The sequence below is a fragment of the Neolamprologus multifasciatus genome, chromosome 4 (genome assembly GCF_963576455.1).
Source record: "Neolamprologus multifasciatus chromosome 4, fNeoMul1.2, whole genome shotgun sequence".
Lineage (NCBI taxonomy): Eukaryota > Metazoa > Chordata > Actinopteri > Cichliformes > Cichlidae > Neolamprologus > Neolamprologus multifasciatus.
The window spans coordinates 11,105,898-11,125,401 of record NC_140442.1 but is presented as its reverse complement, the minus strand read 5'-3'; the positions used below and the strand labels follow the sequence as shown (position 1 = coordinate 11,125,401).

Genomic DNA, 19,504 nt, shown 5'->3' with positions numbered 1-19,504 from the left:
CCTCCCAAAATTAGACTAATGGCAGATGAAGGGAAAGATTTAAAAAACAAAACAAATATGGATGGAAGCTTTGCTACAACATACCTAATCTGTTCTGTGACTAACTATTACAGATGCTTGACGTTGGTGTCATGCTTTTCCTTCTTCTAGTTGTGAAATAAAGACAAAGGGTATGAGGAAGTTGCTTCTATGCTCATGCGTGCGTTCCGCTTCTCGCTCACTTCTATCACTGACAGAGATAAGAATGGTGCTTGAGAAGCGTTTCATATTTTTCCTACCTATTGCGCAGGAATTAACTTTCAAGTCATAACGCACTATTCGTCACCCTTTCGGTAAGAGAAAAAAACAATTCATTACTAAATATAATCTCTGTTTTAGCTGTAACACTTTTAAACTTTTAGATAGTGAAAAGCAGTTTCTATAAATAGCTTCAATAACTTCCTTTTCTACAAAAATATAAATTTGTGCCAGAATAATTGTTGTTTTATTAGATAATGAAATTGAATGCATTAATATGCTTTAATTTGCAGGGCTTGGACAGTTCTAACAGTGTACCTAAAAGCAAATTAAAAGCATGCTGTCTAACTTCTCTAAATGTGAGAAGTTTCAAACAGGCGCCCTGCCTGTGGTGTATGGAGTTGAGTTTGTCGTGGCTCTGGCTGGAAATCTGTTCGCCCTGTGGCTGCTGGTCGTCAAAGAGAGAAGAAACTGGCACACCGGTGTTGTTCTGTCATGCAACTTGGCCATCAGCGACCTGCTGTACGTCCTCACCCTGCCGTTGTTGATCGTCTACTACTCAAAGGACAAGCACTGGATGTTCGGCAACGCTGTGTGCAAGCTGGAAAAGTTTCTTTTCACATGCAACTTATATGTGAGCATCTTCTTCATCATGGCGATAAGCGTTAATCGATGCGTGGCCCTCGCTTGTCCATTTTTCACCCGCTCTTATATAACGCCTGGCCACGCCAAGGTCACCAGTATAATCATATGGGTCATCGTTGGAGTCATTTCCAGTCCGGTGTTGAAATTTGCATCGGTTTGCTCAGATGGGTCTAATAACAAAATTCAGTGCGTGTCCTTCTGCAACGAGACTGAACACCCTCACTACGTTTACAAATTTTTCCTCTCTATGTTTGGGTGTCTGGTTCCCTTCCTGGTTACTTTCACTTCTTACTGTGTGGTGATTTGGGTAGTTTGGAAGAATGTCAACATAACCCCTCTTGAGAAACGCAAAGTCGCCCTGTTAGTCGCATCAGTGCTTGTGCTGTATGCCATTTCTTTCGTGCCTTATCATTTCTTTCAGATTTATCACTTGTATCTAAGATTGTTGCATCCGGACAACGCTGTCTGTTGGATCTATGATATGTACCAAGTGTCAAAGGGACTGGCAACTGTGAACATGTGTATCCATCCGGTCCTTTACATGGCTGTGTTTGACAGTATGAGAGTAGCGTGTTGTGGAAAAAGCTCAGAAGACAACATCGGGGGGTGATGAGCTGTTGCTCTTGCTGTGGTTTTTGTGTACACATGCAATGCACTGCATATAGCACTTGCTTGGCTTTCTTGTAGCTATTTTATTTCAAAGTGTTAATAGTCTCTATTATGACTTTTCAAACAGTTTCTGTATTAAAGACTTCTTCCTTTGTTGTGCATCTAAAACACTTTCATTATGTTTCTTTTGGTTAATTTCCTGTTGGCCTAGTTCAGCAATAAAAATTGAAGCAGTTATTTCTTTACATTTTGTTTGCAAGGAGCCAGCCTTTCTTATATTTTTAAGTGCTCCTGAGCAATAGTTCTCTATGGTTTCTTCATACAGGTCTTCGTGTTTTTTCACAAATTTTCAGTCCAGTCCTTGCATCTGATCACATCACCTGAAAAGCATTTTGTTTGTGTGTTTGTTTGTTTAACCATTTTATACTGACATATAAATCATTCAAGCATTAAAAAAAGTCCTCTATCGCAAAGGATGAACCCGAATTGTGTCTACAAATAACAACAACAACATAGCAAAGAACTAATTTTTAAATGTACCTTTTCATTTTTGTTGCTAGCAGCTTGTCAGAAAAATATTTTAACTTATTCAAATTACTTTAGCTGAATCTATAAAAATTACCAAAGATAAATAAAATATTTTTTGCATCAACAACATGATTCCTAACGGGATATTAGTCAAGTGCAGTGTGTCCTTCAAAAAATCTGAGGAAACTGAACAAGTGCAGAACAAAAGAAGAAGTGATGGGTCTGAAAAAATCAAGCTGTGTATGGCAAATCATCAGTCCTGACACAGGACCTGAGATATGCATCTGGCCCTTGAGCAGATCTAACATTTCTTTGACCTATGCATCTCAGAATGTTCGGTTGTCTGCAGGAGAGACTGCACCCAATTGGACAAGAAACCAACAATGCTTTACTACAATTGACAACATGTTAAATCAAGTCAACATGCCAGCATCTAAAGTTGACCGACCATCATCTACAGACATCTACCACTTGAGTGAGACAGGCTGCAGTGGTGCAACCTCTGTCCAAAGGATTTGTAAAGGTGCAATCTCCAGAAATACCTTATGTTCCTTGACTTGAATGCAGACCAACAGTGCTTTGCAAAATACTGCTAGAAATAAAGGTTTTCTAATGCCCCAAAATTTGCTCTTGAATGTGCTTCTTTTCCACTATCAAACATGTGAGGAAGGTTTGAAAGAATCCAAAATATTATTTAATTTTCACTAATCTAGTTTTGTGTAGTAGAGGCCCCTTTAAAAATGTAGTTGGTCGAATTGAAAAATAAAAATCGTTGTTATTGTTGCTCTTAAAAAAACTTTTTAAATTAAATTTCATGTTTATGTAAATTGCATGTTCGTGTCTTTGTTTGTTTGTTTTTAAACCCCTAAGATCTCAGATATTGCTTTCTGTTAAAAACTTAATTTTACATTGCGTAAAGTTTTCCAGATTATTATCAACCCCGATGTTTAATTTGGTTTGGTTTTAGACAATGAGTTCTGCACTCTTATTTTGAAGCCAAAAAAAAGGGATTACACTATACTTTTATTGTGAAGTGGTAGGAAGTGCGTACAGTAGCGACGCCGCTCGACTCATACTGCTCCGGTCCTAAAGTGAAGCTAGCAGTGAGGATGCCGTCGATTGAATACGACGAGTAAGTTTGTTTGTTTCATTTCATACCGTGAAGTCCATATTGAGCTCAAAATAACTTTCAATTTTCGCATCTGTCTTTCAGCTCCAAGCCCAGCTGGGCTGATCAAGTTGAGGAGGAAGGAGATGAAGGTAAAGAGCCTATTATCAGCTTTAGCTAATGCTAACACATCTGCTGTAGTCCAGTGACTCAAGGAGGAGGCCGGCTAGGCGGTTTCCACTTCCACGTGGTTGTTAGGCGTAAACGTAGAGCTAAAAATGTGTTTACCTGAGACATTTGGGTTGTCTAATTATGCAAAAGCTGGAGTGATATATTCGTGTGACTGACATGGATGGACGATTTATTGATGAAAAGAGTTACCGATATATGCTGAGGCCTGTAACAGTGACGTAAGCAGGGTCTCTCAGTACTAACATGAGTGCAGCTAGCAGGCTACGCTAGCAACACAGCTGTGTTAGAAGTAGGATTTCAACTCCACAGGTAATTAAAAGTGTCTTATCGCAAATAAGAACACCCGAGTGTGAAATCCAATTCAGAACTGGATATTTGATCAAAATATGAGCGTTGATGCTGCCTACATTGAGAGTTTGATTGAAAACGAGGGAAACGAAGCTCTTTAGAAACGAGGCGTGAAAAACAATCGTTTTTCTAGCAGTTTCAAGGACTAAACTGAATGTTTTCTTCACAGGCACACTGCCATCCCCCAAGGAGACCATCAAAGGAAATATTAAAACTGTCACGGAATATAAAATAGATGATGATGGAAAGAAGTACAAGGTAATAAAACGTTTATTATGTCGTTTTTATAAGACTCATTATACAAAGTCTTATCTTGATTATATTTAAATGGTTAAAAATGCACCTATCATTGCATTTGTAGACCAATAGAGTTTTAAGAATGGATGATTGTGATTGCATTACTTTTGTTAAGGAGATATAGATACTGTCTGTAGTGCTGTAGGACAAGTAGTTTTTTCTCCCACTCAATGATCCGTTGCTAAGCATGGGTGTCTTCCATGTAGTAATTGCAGTCTGAAACAGGTCTCTGGAGGAGCATGAAAAAATGGCTGCACAAAAAAGTGCAGGAAAAACGGTTGTTACTGATATAACTGCAGTTCTGTAACTGAGTGTGATAAGGTTTATCGTCGATTGTGTAAGGTTATCAGGCTTAGTCTGTGGTGTCTATGGTCAACCCTGGGCTCCACCTCTGAAACCCTGTGGCACATGATGGGTCGTACAATTTATTTTGAGCATTAGAACTTCATAAGCTATGAGTAATATATGTTAAAAAGAAATTGCAGGCACATTTAAAACATACAGATACAGAGTAAAACCCATTCTTGTTTTCCATCTACTAGATTCTAAATTTACAAACTTTTCAATTGACATGTTATACAGCAAAGCTACAGATGTAGTCTGGTTTTTAATATTTATTTTATTGATACCAGATGTCCTCTAGAGGTCATAGTTTCATCTGAAAGCTTTGAGTAAGACTGCATTTTTTCAAGGTTTGCATACATTTTATTAGAGGCGCATTAGTTCAGGGTGGCTGCGGTAAAGCAGGTCATCTACTAACTGGAAGGTTGGTTGTTCAGTTCATTGCTGCTCCAGTCTGCATGCCAAACTATACTTGGGCAAGACACTGAACCTGATGCTTTCCTTGAAGTGTTAATGTTAGATAGAAAGCAAGGTAGAAAAAAATGCTTGTGTTAATTGGTGAATGAGACATGTTGCATAAAGCCTGAATAGAGTAGATGACTGCTAAATGAGAACCAGTCCTTTTAACATAACCTTCATAAATATTTGCACTTGCTGTATACAAAGAAACTTGTTTGTAATATTATTAATTAATATTAATATTGATTTATTTGTTGTTGATTTTGTTTGTTTGTCCTCTAGATTGTGCGAACCTTTAAGATTGAGACAAGGAAAGCCTCAAAAGCTGTTGCCAGAAGAAAGGTCTGTCTTTAACTTAAATAAAAGTAAACCTTTTTCAACTTTATCCATGAACAAAATAGTAAACTCTGTGTCAAACATTATCCTGCACTCATTTCAGAACTGGAAGAAATTTGGTAACTCCGAGTATGATGCACCAGGTCCTAATGTTGCCACCACTACCGTCAGTGATGATGTCTTCATGACTTTCATCTCCAGCAAAGAGGTGAGAGTCTTGCTTTTTTGTGTTGCTGCTTTTGTTTACTGTTCTAATAAAAAAAAAAGTTAACTATGGTGTAGCTTTGCATCTTTACTTGATACATCTTTTTCATTTTTATAGGATTTAAATGCCCAAGACCAGGATGAAGATCCGATGAACAAACTGAAAGGACAGAAGATCGTGTCTTGTCGTATTTGCAAAGGTGATCACTGGACTACACGCTGTCCGTACAAGGACACCCTGGGCCCAATGCAGAAGGAGCTGGCTGAACAGCTCGGGCTTTCTACTGGAGACAAGGAGAAGCCTGCTGGTTCAGGTATCATGAACACACCATTCATATAGTCAAATTTTTGCTGTCAGATGTTCTGTTGCAGTTTGGTGTTCCTAAAGTTATTATGACTAATGTTGCATGCTTTTCCTTTCACCAGCGGAGCCAGAGCCTGCGCAGCCTGCACAGAGCAAGACCGGGAAGTATGTTCCTCCGAGCCTGAGGGATGGAGGCACCAGAAGAGGGGAGTCCATGCAGCCTAACCGCAGAGGTCGGTGCACATTGTCTGCTTATACTATACACACCCGTTATTCTTTGAGAAATTGCCATAGGCATTATAAAACATGGATGTAACTTCCAGGTCAGAAAAATGAAGCCAGTGCAACAACGCAGCCATCTGGTGGCTTTCTATTGTGTTGCCACCAGATGGCGATAGAAATGCGGGGTTTCAAAAAGACTTCCAGTCCTATAGAAGTTTAGAGGGAAAGGCTTCCTTAGTTTATGGGCTCTCACTTATTTTGAGTCATACTGAATTTTTTTATTTATTTTTTTTACTTTTTTGCAAGTCTTGGTAATGCTATGTTTCAAAAGGAAGATGAAATTGCATGCTCAATGGCTAATGAGTTGTCAGTCAAAAGACATTACACTGAGCTTGCAGTGTTACAGTCACACCCAGCCTCCCTAATTTCATCCAGTGGAAATGCTAAACTTCAGGGCTTCAAAACAGATCTTTAGAAACCAGTGGATGGTGTAATGGTAGTGGTATTATGGTTGATAATGCCTGCACAGCCTCAAGTATTGTTCAATCGAAACACTGTTTGTTTTTGACAGCTGATGACAATGCTACCATTCGTGTCACCAACCTGTCTGAGGACACCCGTGAGACAGACCTGCAGGAGCTCTTCAGACCATTTGGCTCAATCTCAAGGATCTATTTGGCCAAGGACAAGAACACGGGACAGTCGAAGGTCAGTTATAAAGCGAGCATTTGATTTAATAAAGTGTCAGCAACAATTTCTTAACAAACCTCTTTCCAAGACGGTGTAGCTGGTAAATTGACTACAGTGTTTAGTTTTCTGTTAAGAAAATACACAAACATGTTGTCCGTCAAGTGTTCCAGTGAAAGTGAAAATTGAGTGGTTGTCGTTTGGTTATTGTCGTTTTTGTATTATTTTTTTAAGTATCAGCTGCTGAGTTTGGGTGTGTTTTCTTCTCCTTTTTTAAACTGTTGACATTGAACTGAATCTGAGCATGGTTCAGTAATCTCATCTTATTTCCAACAGGGATTTGCCTTTATCAGTTTCCACCGTCGAGAGGATGCAGCAAGAGCCATTGCAGGAGTGTCAGGATTTGGATATGATCATCTTATTCTCAATGTTGAATGGGCCAAGTGAGTTCAGTCTGTCAGTTTTGTCAATGTACTTGTCATAATGTTGTATAATCTTGTTGCTGACTAAATTTCACTCTCTTTGCAGACCGTCAAACAACTGAGGAATTCAGTGTAAATCCCAGGAAGATTCCATATTTTATTGTCATGGTAAAATATGGCTGTTACCGTAATAAAGAGAGTAGTTGTAAATGTCTTTGTCATTATTTCTTTTCTTTAATGCATTTTCTGTCTAGGCTTTTATCCTGATTTAAACCTTTATGTCTTCGACATTTGACAAACACTATATACATTGATTTTCTTGATTTGTAGACGTAAACAGAAAAGAGGAAAGAAGCTCATCACAAAATCATAATTGGCAAAAGTGTTAGCTGGCTTTACAAGACCTAAACAATTAGACAGAGATAATGACCATCATGACACTTATTATCAACTTTATTTTTAATTTAATGTGTGCACACTTATAAAACTGGATTTCAGATCCAAAATAAATTGAGAAAAGACAACATGTGGCAAGTGAGCAATGCTGCAAAAAGTTACTAATCTTGTTTTCAGGAGATCATACCTAAAAAACTAGTGTGCATTAGTGAGGACATAGTAATACTGATAATGCACAGTACTAATACTACACAGTGAATCTCTGTGATCTCGACAAATGAAGCCTGTATTTAAAAAGAACAACATTTTTATTGACTAATTATAATGGTGTCAAAAAAGCAAAACACTAAAGCGTTGAAAGAAAACAATACAGACATCACAATTGATAAGTACAATCATGTTTCTATAAAAACTAAATCAAAAAGTATACAAATTGCTAAAATGAAACATGCTATTTGAATGTTACTAGTCCTCATATTTTTAATAAATTTAAGAATGTAGCTGAGAAACTTTGAGGATTTTAACCTGGCACAGCAAATTTTTTGACTTTAAAAATACATTCTCAGCTTTTATATTTGTAATAAATCAATGCCACAAAAAAGATAACAGCAAGTACAGCGAGTACAGTGATCCCAGCAATGACCCCGGAACCAATACCTAAAAAAGAATTTAAAAAGTTCATAGATGATAAAATATAACAAGATGGGAAATGTAGTGAATTAACTGATGAGAACTTACCTGGAGGTTTGTTGACTGTGAAGTATTTGGTCACAGTGCCCTGTGTGTTTGAGGCGGTGCAGGTATATACCCCTGGAAACTCAAATGGTCGAGTCACAATAGGACGATTCACATCTTGATTCTTGTACGTCTCTTGTGCTGCTTGTGGGAATTGCCAGCGGTATGATGGCAAAGGGTTTCCTGTAGCGTTGCAACTTAAAGTCATTTTTTCACCAGCTGAAAGTTCAAGAGTCTCACTTAAAGGATCGATGAAGGCTGGTGGGTCTGAGGACGTGTGAAATCAAAATACAGAGAGAAAAAAGTTTGAAGCAATGAAAATACAGTAAATCTTGTAACAGTTAAATTCATCTTTTGAAAAACTTAAGCACAGTCACTTTGTGTGAGTTTGAAACGCAGCACACAAAATTTAAAACAAAGTATAAAAATGTAAGAAATGTAACGAGTTAACTGATAAGGGCTTACATGGAGATTCGCTGACTGTGAAGTATTTGGTTACAGTGCCCTGTGTGTTTGAGGCGGTGCAGGTATAGATTCCTGGAAACTTAAATGTTCGAGTTAAAACTGGATAATTCTCATTTTGATTCTTGTACATCTCTTGTGCTGCTTGTGGGAATTGCCAGTGGTATGATGGCAAAGGGTTTCCTGTAGCGTTGCAATTTAAAGTCATTTTTTCACCAGCTGAAAGTTCAAGAGTCTCACTTAAAGGATCGATGAAGGCTGGTGGGTCTGAGGACGTGTGAAATCAAAATACAGAGAGAAAAAAGTTTGAAGCAATGAAAATACAGTAAATCTTGTAACAGTTAAATTCATCTTTTGAAAAACTTAAGCACAGTCACTTTGTGTGAGTTTGAAACGCAGCACACAAAATTTAAAACAAAGTATAAAAATGTAAGAAATGTAACGAGTTAACTGATAAGGGCTTACATGGAGATTCGCTGACTGTGAAGTGTTTGGTCACAGTGCCCTGTGTGTTTGAGGCGGTGCAGGTATAGATTCCTGGAAACTTAAATGTTCGAGTCAAAACTGGATAATTCTCATTTTGATTCTTGTACATCTCTTGTGCTGCTTGTGGGAATTGCCAGTGGTATGATGGCAAAGGGTTTCCTGTAGCGTTGCAATTTAAAGTCATTTTTTCACCAGCTGAAAGTTCAAGAGTCTCACTTAAAGGATCGATGAAGGCTGGTGGGTCTGAGGACGTGTGAAATCAAAATACAGAGAGAAAAAAGTTTGAAGCAATGAAAATACAGTAAATCTTGTGACAGTTAAATTCATCTTTTGAAAAACTTAAGCACAGTCACTTTGTGTGAGTTTGAAACGCAGCACACAAAATTTAAAACAAAGTATAAAAATGTAAAAAATGTAACGAGTTAACTGATAAGGGCTTACATGGAGATTCGCTGACTGTGAAGTGTTTGGTTACAGTGCCCTGTGTGTTTGAGGCGGTGCAGGTATAGATTCCTGGAAACTTAAATGTTTGAGTCAAAACTGGATAATTCTCATTTTGATTCTTGTACATCTCTTGTGCTGCTTGTGGGAATTGCCAGTGGTATGATGGCAAAGGGTTTCCTGTAGCATTGCAATTTAAAGTCATTTTTTCACCAGCTGAAAGTTCAAGAGTCTCACTTAAAGGATCGATGAAGGCTGGTGGGTCTGAGGACATGTGAAATCAAAATACAGAGAGAAAAAAGTTTGAAGCAATGAAAATACAGTAAATCTGGTGACAGTTAAATTCATCTTTTGAAAAACTTAAGCACAGTCACTTTGTGTGAGTTTGAAATGCAGCACACAAAATTTAAAACAAAGTATAAAAATGTAACAAGTTAACTGATAAGGGCTTACATGGAGATTCGCTGACTGTGAAGTGTTTGGTTACAGTGCCCTGTGTGTTTGAGGCGGTGCAGGTATAGATTCCTGGAAACTTAAATGTTTGAGTCAAAACTGGATAATTCTCATTTTGATTCTTGTACGTCTCTTGTGCTGCTTGTGGGAATTGCCAGCGGTATGATGGCAAAGGGTTTCCTGTAGCATTGCAATTTAAAGTCATACTTTTACCAGCTGGAAAGTCCAGAGTCTCATCTGAAGCTCTGATAAAGGTTGGTGGGTCTGAGGAAATGTGAAATTATACATAAATTGATACACTTCTAAAAAAATGAAAATACAATAAGAAATATTGTGTTTATTATATTAAGATCATGTTAAAAACTCACAGAGTACAGTCAGAGTATGCTCCTCTGAACGCACTGGAGGAGGACCTTGTTCCTCTGGCCACAGGTTCAGCTTTGCTTCACACCAGATCTCAGCTCCATCATCATCTCTATGAGCAGTCAGAGTGAGGACAGATGACTTATTGACTGGAGATGGACTGGAGTCATCAAACGTCTCAGAATTTAAGATCTTATTTCCTTTGTGCCAAACTACTGAAAGATTTCTTGCTGGTGCAACATTAACAATGTCACACTGTATGGCAAACTGTTGGCCTTCTTTCACTGTACGTAAATTCTTCAGAGACACACTGTCTGGCATTTCTGTAACAAAAAGGGATAAAATTAACTCATGTTATTTTCATGTTATTCAGTGAATACTAAAAATTGCGTGCTCAGATAAAGTTAAGGCTACTTACTATAAACAGTGACCGGTAACAGTTTTACACACTGATCACCATCACGGGAATTCATATAACACATTGGCTCTAACTCCCACACTGGCACAGAGTCAATTTTAAAATCAAGAAAAGTGACACCCTCTGTAAGGTCCACTCCTCCATATGGAGACTCCCAGCCCATTCCTTCAGTCTGGTTAGATAGTGAAGTGCACTTGGCTGATAAGGCGTCTCCAAATCTCACCACAACTCTAGAGGGACTCATTTGTAATGGACAGGCAGCGTTCACAGGCTTTCCTAGAATGATACAGGAAAGCTTAACGTAGGCATATAGTCAAACAGAATCTTAAAAAAACAAACGATCAAATATGCATAAGCTGGTAATGTTTTACTGCGAACCGTGGCTAACAGACCTGGAGCAGCAAGATTTACTGTTGCAAAAGCCTTGAGGAGGATACTAAATGTCCAAAGTGATGAATAAAGCCACACTAAATGATATAAATAACATTATCAAGGATCGGTATAGGAGACTCTTCAATATTTGTTTGGGTTTGAGATCTCCTACTTGCAAACTAAATTGGGTGAGGTTAATCTAATTCAGTTTCGATTCATTTTTATTTTAATCAAAACAACAGTCACCTTTCCGATCTCCCCCTTATTTATATGAGGCTTTAAAAAACTCTCATGACATTGCTAAAAATAAAATGTGGCCAGTCTCTATAGAATCCATCCATCCATTCGCTTCCGCTTATCCTTTTCAGGGTCGCGGGGGGCGCTGGAGCCAATCCCAGCTGTCATAGGGCGAGAGGCGGGGTACACCCTGGACAGGTCGCCAGTCTGTCGCAGGGCCAACACACAGGGACAGACAACCATTCACACTCACATTCATTCGCACATTCACACCTAGTGACAATTTGGATTATCCAATTAACCTATCCCCACAAGCTGCATGTCTTTGGACGGTGGGAGGAAGCCGGAGTACCCGGAGGGAACCCACGCAAACACGGGGAGAACATGCAAACTCCACACAGAAAGACCCCGGAATTGAACTCAGGACCTTCTTGCTGTGCGGCAACAGTGCACTCACCATACGAGTGAAACGTCTGACCACAACTCTGTATCACCGTAACATCCTCTATTGAAAATTATGTCAGAATATAATTCCCTTTAACTAGCGTCTTGATGCATGCTTAATCGTCCAGGTAAGTAAATCTCCAAAAGTTGATTCTGTTCATCTGGACGTAGCGTTTTTAGTGGGAGAAACGTTTCGTCACTCATCCAAGTTACTTCTTCAGTCTCAGCTGACTGCAGGTTTTCCCAATCTTAAACAGTACATTGCATAATGACTGAAACTAGAACCAGTGAAGGAACAATGGGCTGGGAGGTCAGTTCCTTGATCATCATCCCTTTAAGTTAGAATTTAACAGACACTGTGTATTTCTGATAGCTTTGTTAGTACACCTGCTGTCACAAGAGTCAATTCCAGCTATACAGAGCTGTCTGAGTTGAGAAGTCTTTGAGTGCACAGCGTCTTGTAGGGCTGGACTGGCATACCGGGCATTTTCCCGTTTGTTCGACGCACTTTTGCGCCGATGGGTCAACTGTATTGCCGAATTAAATCTCTTAACCCAACCTGGCCCTCCCTTAGTTTTGCTTTGCGCTTGCGCACCGTGAGTTTGGTGTGGAAACAGTGGTCAAAAGGTGGAGCTGAAAAGCTGAGAGAGAGAAAAAAAGAAACTAACAATGTGTCAGATTAACCGATATGTTAGCTGCAACAGTAGTACCAGCAACACCTAGTAACTAGCAGGAGCGAGACAGAGAAAGGTGCAATTAAGGTGGTGAGGAAATAAGTGGATTCAAGTAAAATGACTGGATACTTTGACCACGAGTCACTCCAAATACCTAAAGTGTGACTTTTAATTGTCACATGCTGCTAATCAAATATAAACTGTGCCAACCTGATTAAAAAAGAAAAACCTTTAATATTGATAATTTTTTTAATGAATATATAGATAATATATGTATGCATTATATTTTCTGTCCATCCATGTGTGTAGTGCCGCCCTCTCCATCGCAGTCCTAACGGAAATCAGACTGACACGTGCACATAAATTCGGCTTTTGGATACGACTGTGAGGTGGTCAGGATTCTCAGCCCACAATTTTTTTCTTTCTTAAATCAATGTGAATTACCACCTTTAAGTGTTTAGGAAAAGGAAATAGGAGGTAGACATACTTTTCGAAAACGGGTAATGCTCTCAGCTGCTGACACGTGTGCGCAATGTACATTTAAAAGCGTGTTTGTGGCTCCCAAAGTGCGACTCGTCATGCATAAATGGGAAAAATCATAATAAACGGAGCGATTCTAACGGGACCTTTGCACTTTGAGTGCTCAGACCCTGAAAACGGAGTTGATTTAAAACAAACAACGCGCTACATCCGAAAGATGGGTTCCGTTCTGAAACTTATATGGTAACTTTAACAAAGAGCGCAACAGAAAAAGTACACTTACCTATCCACGCAATAAAGATAAAGAAAAACATAGTGCTTTCACCAAGTGTGCAAAACCCACAGAAGGAAACTAAAACTAAAGCAGATCCACCTGAACAGCTTTTTAAAAATGTGCGTACACTCGTGCGCTTCTTCCTTTCGTTTTCTTTCGTCAGGCGCAGAAAGACTACGCCCGTGGAGGGAAATGCAGAGTTGTTTAGAAGAAGTTAACAGTTGCCTCACTTTCTGGTTTGCACAAGAAAAAGTATTGCACAGAAGGTTGTAGTTCATACGTTATATTACACGCAATAAAAATATCTTGCATTTGCTGTGATTTTGCGAAATAAATACGCCCGAGCACCTAAACACATGAGTGAAACCATACTTAGAATAAGAAAGTGTTTGAACTGCGAGTCGAGGGGGGAAGGGGGGGGGGGGGGGCGTGGATTCTGTTATTTCCATTTCATGTGCGTCCTGTAAGACCATTAGACGCTCAGTCGAATAACCCTGTGTTACAATAAACCCTCCTCACTTCACATAGCGTCAATATTAAACATGACATATTTAGAACGCAGCATCAAAACATGTTGCAAACCAAACAAATGAATGAAAAAATAAACAGGATGCTACAGTCTGATGTGATAACATCTTTAACATGTCGAATCCTCTTTCGCAATCACTTCTGCAAAGATCCAGGTGATGAAATGGACAAAAGGCTGTTGGACCTTTGCAAAGATAGTTCAGACGAGGGAAACGGGACTGTTTTGACAGCAGTATGTACCAGTGACGCAAAATGAGTGAGGACATATGACTGAAACAAAGTCTTCTGTGTAGAAGACGGGAAGAAGCTAAGATTAAATCTGATTAAGGGTTGCATTTATAAATACATTTACACTCACAATGTTAGTCCTAAACAACTACCGTACTGTAAATGCTTAAAGAAAGCTGATGAAATAATGCTTTTTTTCTTTCTTTTTTTTCAGTTTTGAAGCATGACTGGACTAACCACCCACTGAGCATGCATTCATGCAAATTTCCCCTTAGACTGGTACTCGTGAGGCAGGTTGTCCTTGGAGATATGGAAAAATTCAGATCTTCCCCTAAATATTACGAATTTTAAAGAAATCATATAATCATAAGACACTATTTAATTTTGGCATTCTCTAAAGAAAATAAGATCTCTGACAAATACCATCGTGACTAGTAGCTATATAAATAACAGTTCAGTTGGTTATTCACATCAGATAACGTGTAAACAGTTCATGTTAATTTCAAAAATTGCAATGTTCCTTCTTTTTTTCCCAGTTCTGCATCCGGTAAAGTTGCTTATCTTGGGGTTGAATTTGTTGCATTAAACTTCATATGTAAAAAAAAGCAACTTTGTTTTCTTATTGAGACTCCCTGCGCTTTATATAAATCCAATGAATAGGCTTCGTTGTTCAAAAATAGAAAGGTTTTATGGTCAGAAGATTTTTCATGTTAATCGTTTGTACCTCATTCAAAGCTGCAAGGTTAATGGAGCAACTCCATGTGGGCCTTTGCACTTTCAGTGTTAGGAATCTATTTAATAGGAGCTTATGTAAAATGAATGCGCTCTTTGGAAGAGGAGTTCCACAACAACATTGTAGAGATACTATAGAGATAACTTTAAGTAAAAAGCTCAAGAGAAAAAATACTCACCTATCACTGCAAAACAAAAGATGAAGAACTGCATCATGTTTTTACCAAGTTTCACAAGAAAATTAAATATAAAGCGGATTGAGCTCAACAGATGTTTTGAAATTTGTGTAGCTGACCCCAAAGCTGTTTCCTTTGGCTCTGAGTTACAGAAAAAACTGCCCCTATACAAAGAGCTGCAGCATGGTATACATGAAGTGAACATTGAAATGGGCGTTGACTCACTCTATTGTTTCCACAAGCAAACGTACTAAGAAACTACGTGCAGTGTGAACATTCAATAAAGACATCTTTCTGTTAGTTTGACAAATAAAACCACAGAGGCTCCTAAAGACAAGAGAAAAGTCCGATGTGGTTTGTAGAGATATAATATTTCAACTGCAAACTCAAGTAAAATGAGTTTGTCATGTTATGCTTTCGTTTTCAAAAGACTGAAAGAAGATGTTCTTGAAAAGGTTACAGTACTGAGTATTCACACACAAAACAAAATGGAGTGATAAAAGTGAACTCAAAGAGGACTCAGGTCCTCAGGTGTCTAGCCAAGAAAGTTGAGTGCAAGAGGAAATCCATCAACGCTCAACCTTTCACGAACCAAGAGGAGCATCAGTACTCATCAGCATTTGTCCGGGAGGGGGACAAGCCAAGGACTAGCCCTTCAACCCCGGACCTAAGCCCGATGAAGGTTGTCAGGGATTGGCAGATGCAAGTGGACTTGGTTCAGAGGCCTTTTTTTCCCCACAGAAATCGTAACAACTACTCTACGACCAGACCTTGCCCTTTGGTCTAACTCCCAAAATCTTGTTTACATCATTGAGCTGACAGTGCCGTGGGAGGATGCAATGGAGGAAGCCTTTGAGCGTAAGAAGCTGCGGTATGCCAACTTGCCAGCTGAGGCAGAGGACAGAGGCTGGAAGATCAAGGTGCACCCGGTAGAAGTGGGGTGCAGAGGCTTTGTTGCCAGTACAATAGCAAAACTGCTTAGAGAGATTGGAATCAGAGGACAGGCCCAACGGCAGAATTGAGAATTGGCATAGAGAATTAGCTCCTGAGAGGACCAGTCACTGGCTGTGGCTAAAGAGTGATGTCAGCCGTCTTTGGCTGTGGCTAAAGAGTGATGTCAGCCGTCTTTGGCTGTGCCTAAAGAGGTCTGACATCACTTGAGCAGCTAAAGCAGTCAGCTAACCATGAGACACATGCCCAGGATTGGTCAACCCATGGTGGGCCTGCCTCAGGAGAGGGCATCAAAGGGGTAGAAAACCTAACACTAGAAACTTTGCTGTTTGACTGATACAGCTGTCTCAGGGCCTCCTGGGGGCCGTGCAGTTAACCTCATGGTAGTGAAACCTAAAGGAGGAATGGAAGAGAAAAAAGAAAAGGAAAAATGTTCCTGCTCTTCTTCCCTTTTCTGGAAGGCAGTGGGGAGGTAGAGCGTACAGCCCGATCCGACAGGGAGGTGTGGGATGCCAGATCAGGCGCCCCCCTTCCAGCTCACCCGATGAATCCAAGGTCCACTGCTGACGATATGTCCCAAATTTAATATGATTATCTAGATCAGATCTCTAATCCCTAAACATAACCAAGGAAGGTAAAAAAATAGCAGATTAGCTTAGGATAAAAGACTGAAACACCCTGTAAAGTTGGGGCACACAAAAATGTGTCGAATGTGGCCGAAGTGATACAAATTCATTCTGATGAACAGTGACATATATTTTTATACAAAAATGAATCAAAACTGGTAGTAGGAGTGGTTTAGTTTGTGATATTAGTCAGTACTCTGACCTACATTTACTGCTCTTGCATTAATAATATTAATGTAACATTGCTTCTTTGTACACTGGCACAAAGTCAGTTTTAAGGGGAAGAGAAGAAACATTGTAGGTAAGGTCCACTCCTCCATATGAACACTCCCATCCCATTCCATCTGTCTGGCAGAAATTTGTAGCCAGCAGCCTGTGAGATTTATGTTTTTTGCTTACCTTTTTAAAGGAAATGCATCACTTTATGTTGTATTTTGATTAGATTGAGGTTTTTCTGGTTTTAGTGATGCAGCACTCTTGACTCTTGGAAATGGCTGGCATACAGCAACAACATGGCAGTGAATGACAAGACAAGTTAGTGTGTGTGAGTGTAATAGAAGCATCAGCTGGAGTTTAGGTGGTCACTCCATTCTGAGAGGGAGTAACCAACAGTCACACAACCACACACACACAGGCCTGGTGAAAATAAATGCAGAATATCAGTAAAGATCGAAAAAGGACTCTGATGTGTTTCACAGCAAATGGGCATTCATACAAGACTGTGAGTGTGAAGATTTCTAGATTAGAATTTCATGGGACCTAAAACTAAAATCTGTGTTTTCATGAGTGGGTTTTTAACTTTTCCCATTCCATTTCCTTTATGAATAGCAGATTGATCATGAATTGGAGAATCTTAAATGTTTTTTGAAGACAGTAGCAGGGTGCTCAGGTCACTCACTTCTTCATAAGCTCTTCAGCATTACTACTGGTCGATATTATTATGCTATTAAAGCCACAGAAGGTGTTTTATTTGTATAGAAGTATTTGACAACTTCCTGTAATATAAGATGTCAAAACCAATATACCACACATCCCTAGATTTAAGATAATCTTTTCTGCCCATGCTTAGTGTCTTTTTAACAGACATAATTTCTGTTTACTACTCTCGGTGGTCTCACAGTACATGAATTTATTTTAAGCAGGACATTGTAACAGACTTGTTTTTTAAATATCTTTAAATTCTCTCTCAACCTTCCTTTTTTACATTCAGTGTTCTTAATGACAAACACTTACAATAGTTTCTTTTTCAAGAACATTTTATTGATACGTTAGACAAATGCAATTAACTGATATGTCGTAGTACATTTGTTGCAGTAATTACGGAGCATTTGAATGCCATGTTAATCCATATGGAAATTAAAACAAATGAAAACAATTTTTAGATACAAAAAACTAATTGAAAATGTTGTTGTTTAGGACAGCAATCTGGATGAATGGAGCTACAAAGAAAGTTGATAGCTGAGCATGCAACCATTCAAATTTGTTTTATACTGGTACTGATGAGGTAGGTCGTCCTTGGAGATAGTCGCCTTTCTTGCAAGAAAATGCCCCTCTCTGTGTCATAAAAACTAGACAAGCAAGTAGTCTGACTGTTGCTGCGATGATTGTTTGATCTCCTGTGAGAGATGCGAAATTTTGTTTCAGAAAATAAATAACATCCCAAAATAAAGATTTTAACAAACAAACAAAGGTCCCAGCAGTGTTCCCAGGGGGGTGTACCGAGAATCACAGCGCACAAGACTATAAGACATGATAAGATGTAAGTATGTAAAGATAAGGAAATGAATTAACTGCAGAGAACTTACGTGGAGCTTCACTAACAGTAAAGTATTTAGTAACTGTGCCCTGACTATTTGGGGCGGTGCAGGTTTAGACCCCTGGAAACTCAGATGATGGAGTCAAAATGGGATGATTCACATTTTGATTCTTGTACGTCTCTTGTGCTGCTTGCAAAAACTGCCAGACATATGATGGCACAGGGTTTCCTGTAGCATTGCAATTTAAGATGACCTTTTCACCAGCTGGAAGTTCAAGGGTCTCGTTTGAAGCATTGGTGAAGGTTGGTGCGTCTGAGGACATGTGAATCAAAATGCACACAAAGAAAAAATGTGAAAATAGAGTACAAAAACTTGTAATGGTTAAATTATGATCATATTTAAAACTCACAGAGCACATTCACATTACGCGCCTCTGAGCGCACTGGAGGAGGACCTTGTTCCTCTGGCCACATGTTCAGCTTTGCTTCACACCAGATCTCAGCTCCATCATCATCTCTATGAGCAGTCAGAGTGAGGACAGATGACTTACTGAATGGAGATGGACTGGTGTAGTGGCAGATTTCTTTTTTCATGTATTAATCACATATTTAATCATATCACATTAGTTATAGTAATATCACTTTCTAACTTTACCATAGTGAGAGCACTCCTGTCACTAGTTTGCATGCATATAGAATGTTAACACAGTGAGGCCATTGTAATGGGAGACGTTAAACAGATAGTGGGACTCCTGCTTATCAGGGATGTAAATCCTTAGGTGATGGCCAAGCAGAAAACAAGGTCATAATTCTCTGTGAGGGAGAAGGTATAGAATTCATGTTATTTTCATGTTATTCAGTGAATACTAAAAATTGCGTGCTCAGATAAAGTTAAGGCTACTTACTATAAACAGTGACTGGTAACACTTTTGTACACTGATCACCATCACGGGAATTCATATAACACATTGCTTCTGTCTCCCACTCTGGCACAGAGTCCATTTTAAACAGAAGAGAAGTGACGCCCAGGGTAAGGTCCACTCCTCCATATGGAGACTCCCATCCCTCCCATCCTTCAGTCTGGTCAGATGATGAGGTACAGTTTGCTGATAAGGAGTCTCCAAACCTCCACAACTCTAGGAGGGCTAAGAGTTCTAATGGACAGGAAGTGCTCACAGGCTTTCCTAGAATGATACAGGAAAGCTTAACATAGGCATATAGTATGATACAGTACATAATACAGTAGTATGATACAGCAACATTTAAATTAGGCATATGGTCAAATAGTAACGATTAAAAATAATAAAATGATAAATTTAGCACATTATTACA

The 19,504-nt window shown here is 39.1% G+C and overlaps 3 protein-coding genes across 4 annotated transcripts; 2 read left to right on the top strand and 1 right to left on the bottom strand.

The window, feature by feature from the left end:
* Nucleotides 1-17: 17 nt before the first annotated feature.
* p2ry11 (purinergic receptor P2Y11) lies at nt 18-2,917 on the top strand. Its single transcript, XM_085157600.1, has 2 exons — nt 18-332; nt 531-2,917. The coding sequence occupies exon 2, from the start codon at nt 575-577 to the stop codon at nt 1,490-1,492; it is 918 nt and encodes a 305-aa protein (XP_085013726.1). The 5' UTR covers nt 18-332; nt 531-574; the 3' UTR covers nt 1,493-2,917.
* Nucleotides 2,918-3,036: 119 nt separating this feature from the next.
* Nucleotides 3,037-7,150, top strand: eif3g (eukaryotic translation initiation factor 3, subunit G). The gene is made up of 10 exons (XM_085157601.1): nt 3,037-3,151; nt 3,233-3,279; nt 3,837-3,925; nt 5,048-5,107; nt 5,205-5,309; nt 5,424-5,619; nt 5,732-5,842; nt 6,403-6,539; nt 6,855-6,961; nt 7,047-7,150. Exons 1-10 carry the CDS (start codon nt 3,129-3,131, stop codon nt 7,060-7,062), a joined length of 891 nt encoding a protein of 296 aa, XP_085013727.1. The 5' UTR covers nt 3,037-3,128; the 3' UTR covers nt 7,063-7,150.
* Nucleotides 7,151-7,229: 79 nt separating this feature from the next.
* LOC146519859 (immunoglobulin superfamily member 10-like) lies at nt 7,230-19,386 on the bottom strand. Of its 2 annotated transcripts, XM_085157598.1 has the most exons (9): nt 13,185-13,519; nt 10,695-10,970; nt 10,282-10,599; nt 9,914-10,177; nt 9,461-9,724; nt 8,999-9,262; nt 8,537-8,800; nt 8,075-8,338; nt 7,230-7,993 (listed from the first exon to the last, which is right to left on the bottom strand). In XM_085157598.1, exons 1-9 carry the CDS (start codon nt 13,213-13,215, stop codon nt 7,899-7,901), a joined length of 2,040 nt encoding a protein of 679 aa, XP_085013724.1. In that variant the 5' UTR covers nt 13,216-13,519; the 3' UTR covers nt 7,230-7,898. The 2 variants fall into 2 exon arrangements, with proteins under 2 accessions (XP_085013724.1, XP_085013723.1); XM_085157597.1 differs by lacking the exons at nt 10,695-10,970; nt 13,185-13,519 and adding an exon at nt 19,078-19,386.
* Between the last annotated feature and the right edge of the window lie 118 nt (nt 19,387-19,504).